Source organism: Solanum tuberosum, unplaced genomic scaffold, assembly GCF_000226075.1.
Source record: "Solanum tuberosum cultivar DM 1-3 516 R44 unplaced genomic scaffold, SolTub_3.0 scf00078, whole genome shotgun sequence".
In the NCBI taxonomy this organism is placed as follows: domain Eukaryota; kingdom Viridiplantae; phylum Streptophyta; class Magnoliopsida; order Solanales; family Solanaceae; genus Solanum; species Solanum tuberosum.
In genome coordinates, this window is record NW_006239005.1 from 1,502,304 (window position 1) to 1,512,820 (window position 10,517).

The 10,517-nt window shown below is 33.3% G+C and overlaps 1 protein-coding gene across 1 annotated transcript; it reads left to right on the plus strand.

Moving 5' to 3' along the window:
• The first annotated feature begins 1,539 nt into the window (after positions 1-1,539).
• Positions 1,540-9,302, plus strand: LOC102592324 (protein NRT1/ PTR FAMILY 8.3-like). Its single transcript, XM_006346567.2, has 6 exons — positions 1,540-1,819; positions 4,824-4,943; positions 5,265-5,370; positions 5,455-5,672; positions 7,441-7,997; positions 8,419-9,302. Exons 1-6 carry the CDS (start codon positions 1,715-1,717, stop codon positions 9,239-9,241), a joined length of 1,929 nt encoding a protein of 642 aa, XP_006346629.2. The 5' UTR covers positions 1,540-1,714; the 3' UTR covers positions 9,242-9,302.
• Positions 9,303-10,517: the final 1,215 nt, after the last annotated feature.

Here is a 10,517-nt window from a genome sequence, read left to right on the forward strand (position 1 = left end):
AAAAACACAATCAAAATTTATTAAAATAAATATGCTTGTGTTAATCATAAAAAGTTAAGAACAATAGCTAAACTATCTTTTATTAATCACGAATACAAATAAATAATAAAGGAGAAGAAAGAATAAACCACAATTCTCTGGCCTCCACGGCGGCTCTTCCAAAGTTTCTAAGCTAGAAGAAAATTTATATTGTCTTGTATCTTGGTTCTTGGCCTCCACTCAAATAACTATTTCTGTGCACTATTTATAGATGTAGGAAACCCTAAATAAAATAATTGAGTCCAAATTAAATTAGGAATCCAAAACCAAAAGGAATTAGATTCCTTTTATTTTCCCGCCGCGTGAATCATGGTGCTGCCGCCTCAACATATTTCTTCACTATTCACTTGCTACCACGTGGCAGCAGCAAACATCAAAATTGAAACTCCTCAATTGCTGCCGTCATTCCCATGTATATATAAATATATTATTTTATTCAATTTAATTCATTTAAGCTGTCTGCTTGATTTCCTTCTTCAACCTTTCATCTTTAATTCGTTTTAACTCCAAACTTCTTCATTTTTCCACCAATTTAATCCTACAAATAAAATACGCAATTTAACACAATTCATAAAATTCATGCTCAAAAAGGACAAATATAAATAATAAATATGAGGAAATAATGATTAAAAATATGTATTTTTAGCCTCACATCAACTATTAGCTTTTTATTTTTTATTTTTTATGTAAGGATAAAAGACGCGACCTGCAGTCTCGATGGAACCTCACTTAACTTTCAACTCATCATCTCATCTCCTTGAACTACGCGTGACCTGATTTCCTTATAACCCGGGATATGTAGGATGTCCAAAACCACAACTCGGTTGCACAAATTTTTCCTTCAAATACAAGTTCGGTCAAAACTTGTCATGGTATCTACTTCTTTGTCTGAAAACTCTTCGTGTTTCCAGTCAAAGAGGGGCAAACTATAGACACGTAATTTTTTACCGAACCTAAAATTTTACACCATTTTTAGAGCTTAAATATTTTTATAAATCTAAATTAAATATTTTGACTTTTATCTTATTTTATTAAGTTTATTTTAAAATATTTGAAAACAACAAAAATAGAATCACTTTTTAAGGTAAGTTTTATTTTTAATTGTTAAAATAAAATAAAAATGAAAAGTTACAAAAAATATATTTTTATTTTTATTTAGATTTAATAAATAAGCTAGTGTTTCTTAATTATATTTTTTTTAATTAGCTATTTAGCTTTTCTTATAATTTTCTTTTCAGTAATTTAAAATAGTTAGTTAAGATTTTTATATTTTTTATATTTTACATATTTAATTATAAAAAATAAATATCCTACACTACCCATTTTCCTCAACTATCCCAACCACTCACAACACCCATTAACCCCACTCTTCCTCACCCAACTACACCACATCTACACCTATATCTATACATACACTACTACAATACACAGAAGAAGAAACACATGTAGAGAACCCAAAAAAAAAAAAAAGGTTACCAAAAAACCATCTGCACATTTTCCTTTTCCTTTTCCTTCATACAAACACACACACAGAACATACAATAGACACACCCAATCCGCCAAAAATAATTTGCAGATTGACGTCAACAAAAACGCATCAGCAAATACACTCAAAAAAAAAGAAGAAAACCAACACGCACCAAAACAAATTTTTTTTCTCTGAAAACGCAAACACATGCAGACAACCAAAAAATCAGGTTATATTTGGAGGCTTCAGTCAAAATTAAGGTTTTTTTTCAGATTCAAATTCTTTTCTTTAGGAAATTCTCTACGGATTAAGGTCCAACTCTAACACTTTATCTTATTTATTTGGGTCTTACATAGAGTTATTTAAATGCATATGAAATACGGATTGAAATTGATTGATTTAGTTTCATGGCTTGTTATTGCATTGTTTAATTTTTAGGAAAAAGTATGTAATTTATTTTGCATTGTTTGATTTTTGGAATAACTTTATGATTTATTTGGTCTATTATTTAGGGAAAATACATAAAAACACCCCTGAACTTGGCAGCAAAACTTACTTTAACACTTTAACTTTACGGGTAATTATTTACCCCCTAATCTTATTACAAGTGAATTTAATATCACCCGGATGGCTGAAGTGGAAAATTTCAAAAACATCAGTGCGTAAATAAAGAAAAAATAAATTAAATAGGGCCCTTTTTTCCCCTTTCCAGCCAATACAATTTTTTCTCATTTCTTCTTCTTCTTCTTCCTTGCACCCATCACCCCAAACCCAACTCATTTCTTTTCTTTTTAATTATTTCTTCTTCCTCACAACCTGCACACCCTCTCCTCTCGTTTCTCTATGCATCATTTAACTCCGATTTTCTCCTTCTTCTAAGTAGTTTATATTTATAATAAAAGAGAAAATTTCAAATCAAATTAGCAAATCTTTAAAAAATTTCAACTATGATTTGATTAATAAAGAATTAACAAAGTGTCAGAACCTTAAAATATAATTAATCATCTAACTTTAAACATTACTTATTCTATACCTGGATTTAGAAAGTTAAACAAGAAAATTAACAATAAATCTAAAAGTTAAGCACACTGATTTTGCACAAATCTGAAAGTGCCATTGTTGATGTAAGTTGAAAGCTTCACTTAGCTGAAAAAAGAGATTAATGGAAGTAATAATAAATCATTACAAAGTAATGAAAATAGAATGAATCGGTCAGAATTTTAGAAGTTAAGAAATTGACCCAAATGAAATAATGAAGATGATGGGTGAATAGTGAAAATAATTTTTTTTTAAAATGTAGGAAATAAAAAAAAAGAAAAAGTATTTTTTTTTTCAATTATCCGACATGTCATTGATGTGGCATAGAGGTGGCGCGCGTGCATTTCACCCATAAGTATGAAACTGGTATTGTATGTGTAAGGTGCTATTAAATTCACTTGAAATAAGTTTAGGAGGGTAAATAATTACCCGTAAAGTTAAGGTGCTAAAGTGAGTTTTCCTGCCAAGTTCGAGGGTGTTTTTATGTATTTTCCCTATCTTTGCTTAGATTTAAAATAAATAAAATATAGTGGATTAAGATTGATCTTTAGGTGTTTTCTAGAATATTATTGTGAAAGATGAAAAAGAATTAGCTTAAGGATGACGATTGAATATCAATAAAAAAGAGAGCTTTGTGTTTAACAACATTCACATTATATATATATCCTTAATAGGCTTCAAGGAATTTGCTAAGCTTGTGACCATAATCATAGGTATATATTAGGCTCTATTATACATTAGATGAGTAACAATAATGATTAAATTTTATCTCAATTAAGAATATGGTTTCACATTTTTTTGAGATACTTAAGAAACTCAAGGATGCGGTTATGCACCTTGGTCAAATTATTTTAATAATTAATTTTGTTAATTCAAACCAAGAGGTAAAAATTGAGAACTCGGCGCTGATTTGGGTCAACAACGAAGAACCCAATGCTTTCCTCACCGCCGTCCTCCTCCGCTGCATTTTCCTATGAGAACTCAACGCTAATGTGGATCAACAAGGAAGAATTCAATAACCTCCCAAATTAGCCACAAAATACAATTCCGTCGGAGATGGATTGAATTGGCACAAAATCTCTGACGGTTCATTGAGTTATTCGCTAAATTTTGAAGATTGGGTTTGATGATGATGATGATAAAGATATATAAGTGTCCGCTGAATAAGTTATTATTTATAATGATGCAATATTTATGATGTTTACGTAGCATATTTATATTTTTAAAATACAATATTAAATAGTACAAGATAATAGGTCTTGTTCAGGGTTTGGGATTGTTACAATAATTTCGGTTAAAGTTCAGATATATTTCAAATTATTTTCCCTTTGTAAAACATATAAGTATAAATCTTGTTTATATATTTTTTTTTATTAAAAAAAAGTGAAATATGTTTCGAAAATATGTTGAAACTTTAATTCAAATTTTACCCTAATATTCTAATTTTTTTTTAAATTATTTAAAAATCTATGATTAATTGCTAATTATAAAAACTCAACTTTTTTTAAGAATTAACTTCAAAATCTATCACCAATTAAAAGCGAGTCTAATGAAAAGAAGAGGAAAATGATGTGCTTTGTGAAATATATATAATAAATAAAGAGAAGTGGAAGAGGGCATGTTTCTTCAAATAATTGTCCACTACACTCTTACCTAATTAATTCATTTAAATAATTCCTCGTGTTTTTTTTTAATTTTGTTTTTTGCTTTGGAGTAATTTTTTATTCTTTCCACTCCATCAGAATCATCAATGCTCAACCACTAAAATAAGTTCAAAGGAAAAATATATTTTAAAAAAAGTTTTATAATTTAAACTAATTATATAATTATAAATTATTTTATATTATAAAAAAACAAGAAATATTAAATTAAGTTATGGAATTGTTTGGTAGCTAATAAAGAAACAATTTATTTATATAGTATAGCTAGTTAGGAAAGAAGTTATTCATTTATAAAATTAATACGATATTTGATTTGCAATTTAGAAACCACATAACTAATAATACATGTATAAGTAATGAGAAAATCAGTGTATTATATATGGAAGAACTAATATATCTAGGAATCCTTTGGTAACCGATTTGAAGATGAGTTAAGAGAGATATTAATTAATCACCATATATTTAATTAGGAGGTTAACTTATTTATATATAAAATTTAATACTATTGTGTTATGATATCAATCACATGAAAATATGATTCTACAATATGCATGTCCAGCTCAATTTCTCTGTGGGTTGACCCATTTTTGCTCTTCATGTGCCATTTCCCTTTGTAGATTCAAAGAAAAATTTCAATAGATAAAGTGAAGTGTACTGTGATCCATCAAGTTGAAGCTGTGTGTATGGGTACTCAAACAGAAGAAATACCTCTTCTACAAGATGGTGGCATTCATCAGGTTCTAATTTATCTTTCTTTACTTCAAAATACGAATTAATATCTTTAAAAGGTTACTGAACTATGAGAATTTATCTAGTAAAGTCATCATTTAACTTTGTTTCATATGAATAAAATCACTCAACTGAAGATTTTTATCTTCAAAAATCACTAAATTATGTTTATCATTAAAATAAGGATTTCAAAGACGTACTCCACAAGTAAGGCTATTTTATCTTTCTCAACAATTTGGGGCTGGCTAAGTCTTTCAGATTTATGAAATATGAAAGACGTAAATAGTATTGGTGAGATGCTGTCATTCATAAAAATTTCGTATTTGTAGAATGAGAATAGTGGACTCTACACTAGAGATGGTTCAGTTGATATCAATGGTAATCCTGCTTTAAGGGGTGAGACAGGGAATTGGAGAGCTTGCCCCTTTATTCTTGGTATGTCATACTCAAATTTTGGCGTAGTTATTTATTCAATCTCTTTTATGGTATAATTGATTTGGTTGCGGACCTTGATCTCAGGTAATGAATGTTGTGAACGTTTGGCATTCTTTGGTATTGCTGGTAATCTTGTTACCTATCTTACCAAGAAGTTACATGAGGGAAATGTCCCAGCAGCTAGAAATGTCACAACTTGGCTAGGCACGTGTTCCCTAACACCCCTTATTGGGGCTGTGATGGCAGATGCATACTGGGGAAGATATCGGACGATTGCTACCTTTTCTATTATCTACTTCATGGTAAATATCTCAGCTTCATTTTACACAAAATACAAAACTTATTGTTTCTGAGATGGGAGAAATGATTTGTATTGGTCATCTTTAGTTTAATTAGGAAGCTCAGTAAGTAGGTCTGGCCAATGGCATTGTGGCCTACACCTTTCCCACGGTGCTCGATCTTGTTGAATCTTATTCTTCTACAATTTGGTGGAACAGAAGTAGTGGTGCAGGTCGGTCATCAACTTTTTACTGAATCTTATATAGACATTCAGATGACAGTCAAACAAAAATTACACTTTTAAAAGTTATTGTGTTTTAGCTAGTTTGTCATTCATATCTGGAACATTAGGATAGACAATAGAATTATAGTCAAAAGGAACTTTTGATATTTGAAGATGTTTTTGTCATTCCTATTGGTAACAGCAGAGAGTATTTCATCTCCCCCACCCCAAAATAAAAAAGAAAGAGAGACAACAAGATAAGGAAAAATAGTAGTAGAAGTTACAAAATCAAGTGATTAAAACTCTGGGGCTTTGAAAACATGTTTTCCATTTCAAAAATGGAAAAAAGAATAACCGCTAAGGCAGGCAGCACTTCCCTAACGAAGTTTGGGGGTAATTGAGGCGATTAGTAGTCATGACGGTTGACTGCTGGACAGCCTCCTAACCATACTTCTGATGCTTCACTCCTTAATTAACCCTTCACTGCTACATCCCCATGCAATCTATTCTACTCAAACCTGTTGCGTATCACCACAGCATGCCTACTGTGACATGGGATTCAGACAGAGTTTGATGGACTTATCATCAATAAAAATTTACAATATTCTGTTATTGGTAAATTTCAAATAGATGGCCGGAACTCAAAGATTTAAGAAAGATCACTCCAACTCAATATGAGATCAAAGTTGATTGCAAGATAAGGTTCTTAAGAAATCATTTTGTGTTAATCGGCTAACACTTTTGGAGGACTAAGTTAACCTGCCAGCCAAGCCGGGTTCTATATCAAGTTTTAAAGAGATATTTTTACCATTGTTAAAGCAGGATTGTTGGTTGATCCAGATGAAGAAAGTCAATTGCAGTTGCATATATTTTGTTTCAGGCCTACCTCTTGATTTATCCGCTAAAGAGTCAGTATTTTCTCTTGCATCAGCTGTTGGGAAACTTTTGACAGTGGACATGTCTACAAAATCAAACTCGACTTAGGTACACTAGGGTGAAGGTTGAAGTTGATTAGCTTGGAGATTTTCCAAACAAGTGCAGATTGACTGTCATGGCATTGTTATCGGTGAAGTCAGATCAAAATGAATAAACGTACATTATGATTATTTGCCCAAATATTGCAAACACGCAATCTCTTCTTTTCTTTAAAAACCAATTTCAGGATTTTCATCGAAAAACACTCCCAATGGAGGAAAGCTTCTCAAGTTCAACTATCATTATTCCTAACTCTCAGTCATTGCTATTCAACTGATTAGCTGTTGTTATCTCTAATTAATTTCTCTATTGATGTAAAAATTCAACCACTTTATTAATGATCATCGACTATCATCTATGTTGATGATGGTCTATGGACAATTAGTATAATCAAAACTTTAACCACAAGACATGTATCTTTACAACTGATACATGTCTTGTCTTGTGAGCTGGAACCTAACTTTCTAGTGCCCTATTTCCCTTTTGCAACAATGAATTACTAAGCATATAGCCCGTTATATATATATATATATATATCTTTTTGCTGGACTTACACTTCTTATTTCATGCTTTTTGTGTTATTGATTGTGTAGGGAATGTGCACATTGACACTTTCAGCTTCAGTTCCTGCTTTTAAGCCCCCTGACTGTGTAGATTCTGTGTGCCCTTCAGCAACTCCTGCTCAGTATGCCATATTCTTTTTTGGCCTCTATCTGATTGCTCTTGGAACTGGTGGGATTAAGCCATGTGTTTCTTCATTTGGTGCTGATCAATTTGATGACACAGATCCAAAAGAGAGGGTTACAAAGGGTTCCTTCTTCAATTGGTTCTATTTTTCTATCAACATTGGAGGTTTGATATCAAGCACTTTGATTGTGTGGATTCAACAAAATTATGGATGGGGCTTTGGGTTTGGCATCCCTGCAGTTTTCATGGGCATTGCCATTGCAAGTTTCTTTTTCGGTACACCACTCTACAGATTTCAAAGGCCTGGGGGAAGTCCTCTCACAAGAATATGCCAGGTTCTGGTTGCAGCATTCCACAAATGGACCTTGCCTGTCCCCGATGATAGTACACTACTTTACGAAACCACAGACAAAAGCTCTGTAATTGACGGAAGCAGAAAGCTACTGCACACTGATGAACTGAGGTGATAATATTCTCTTCTTTGTCAAGGAGAACGTTTTTATTCTGAACTCTTTTCTCCTCTATGTTATCATAATGCTCGTATGAAAGTCATGACATTTATAAAGAAAATAATAATGCCAAAAATTCTTACTTGGACATAGGCTTAGCTTTTCAAACAATTGATGCGTCAAACGCTCAACAATATCTACATCAATATAGTTCAAATCTATCTATTCATATCCATAACAACACGACATTGCGTACTTGGTTTATTTTCACTTTGAGAGGTTGCGATCCTTTGTTCTGTCAGTAAATGCATGTCTCCTTAATGGCATTTAGGTACTTGGTGTTGTTATATTTATGCTTTTACACCTTTGTCAATATAAGTAGAAAATATTTAATTTCAAATTTTTGGATCTTGTGCATAACATTATCTTCTTCAGATGCCTTGACAAAGCTGCTGTAGTTTCAGACACCGAATGGAAAACCGGGGACTATTCCAATGCTTGGAAGCTCTGTACTGTTACGCAGGTTGAGGAACTGAAAATTTTGATCCGCATGTTCCCAATATGGGCAACTGGAATAGTCTTTTATGCTGTTTATGCACAAATGGTTACAATGTTTGTGGAGCAAGGAACGGCAATGGACACTGCCATTGGTTCCTTCAGAATTCCTCCAGCATCTATTTTAATTTTCGATGCCATTAGTGTTATTATATGGGTCCCAATCTATGATAGGATCCTTGTTCCATTTGCAAGGAGGCTTACTGGAAAGGAAAGGGGATTTTCCAAGTTACAGCGAATAGGAATTGGACTTTTCCTTTCTGTGTTGTGCATGTCAGCTGCTGCTATCGTTGAGTTCAAGCGTCTACAAATCGCAAGACACCTTGGTTTGGTAGATGAACCAGTTGCAGTACCTCTCAGTATCTTTTGGCAGATTCCGCAGTATTTTATACTGGGAGCAGCTGAGATATTTACTTCCATTGGGCACCTTGAGTTCTTCTATGATCAATCACCCGATGCAATGCGTAGCTTGTGCAGTGCATTGCCACTGATGACCAATGCTTTGGGTCATTACTTGAGCTCTTTCATACTCACACTGGTAACATCCATTACAACTCAAGGTGGCAAACCTGGATGGATTCCAAACAACTTGAACAGTGGGCATCTTGATTATTTCTTCTGGCTCTTGGCTGCACTTAGCTTCTGCAACTTTGTAATCTATGCTTTATGTGCCAAAATGTATAAATCCAAGAAGCCATCCTAAGTCCAAGTTCGTTTTATATACTAAGGGGGCGTTTGACTATGAAAATTAAATAATATTCACTTTATTTGAAAATTTTAAAGTTGGAGTTGTGTTTTCACAGGTTTGACAGTTCGTCGGGCTTGCTGTCAGAGCTCTCCTTTGGCAGCACTTTGCTTCATTTTACATTCTTTCTTGACTTGACTGATTTCTTGTCTAACACAATAGAAAAAACTATTAGAAGACACTATCATTGCCTAAGAACTAGCAATTATTCATAGCTGAAAGCACCAAATGTGCCGTCAAATGCCGGCACATCAACACCCTCAATTTAGAGCATTCACTTGTCCTCAAGCAACACCTAACACTGTATTTACAGACTCATGGACAATCAAGTAGTTTCAAACATTCTTTACTCAGCCATGCATATGTATAACAACTTCAAGTAACAACTAACTTTCAAATAGAAGTTAGTAGCGGAAGGATTGTTGGTTAATGTAAGAGATGCGAAAAGAGTGAATTGCAAATAATAAAGGGCCTGGGTTAAAGTAGCTAAATGAAGTTCAACGTCTTGAGATGAATTGAGAGGTTATCAAATACACGTTGATAGCTGTTGTTGGTCACTTATGGTTGAAGGTACTCGAATGCGAAATTACATACAAAAGGTAAAGGCAATCAACACATTGATATCAAGAAATCAGTGTAAACTCTCGTTCAAGTGGTATTGTGTTCTTCGCTAAAAATAAGATCTTAAAGAAACCCTAAAAAATACTATTTATAGTTCCAGGAATTTTGAATCAAGACTGCAATTTCCTGACTCATCCAACGCCTCGCCTGACAGCCCAACACAGGTGTGACGTCTGACCGTCGTGGTTGTAATCCTGCATGTCAGACGCAGACGGCTCATCAGAGATCTGATGGTCAGTTAGACCCAGCGTCGCCTGAACTACAGAAGGTGGAATCAACTCTGCAAGTGTAACGCTTGGTCTGACGGCACATCATAGGCCTCACGATTCATCGTCTTTACCGTCAACCAGGCTTCAAACACTAGAATTTTTCTCTGCAAGTATGACGGTTACCCTGACGGTCTGTCACGCTTGCCATCAGAGCTCTCCTTTGGCAGCACTTTACTTCATTTTGATTTCTTTCTTGACTCGACTGATTTCCTGTCTAACACTGTAGAAAAAATATTAAAAGACACTATCGTTGCTTAACAACTAGCAATTGTTCATAGCTAAAAACATCAAATGCAGGCACACCGGAGTGTGTAATAACAATTTTGAGCAAAGTTACAGTGTGT

Excerpts from the sequence above, each read along its gene's own strand:
- LOC102592324 (XM_006346567.2), top strand. The coding sequence starts at position 1,715 with ATGCAGACAACCAAAAAATCAGGTTATATTTGGAGGCTTCAGTCAAAA. Across the intron at positions 5,673-7,440 it reads TTTCTATTATCTACTTCATG|GGAATGTGCACATTGACACT; the intron begins GTAAATATCTCA and ends TTGATTGTGTAG. Across the intron at positions 7,998-8,418 it reads CTGCACACTGATGAACTGAG|ATGCCTTGACAAAGCTGCTG; the intron begins GTGATAATATTC and ends TATCTTCTTCAG.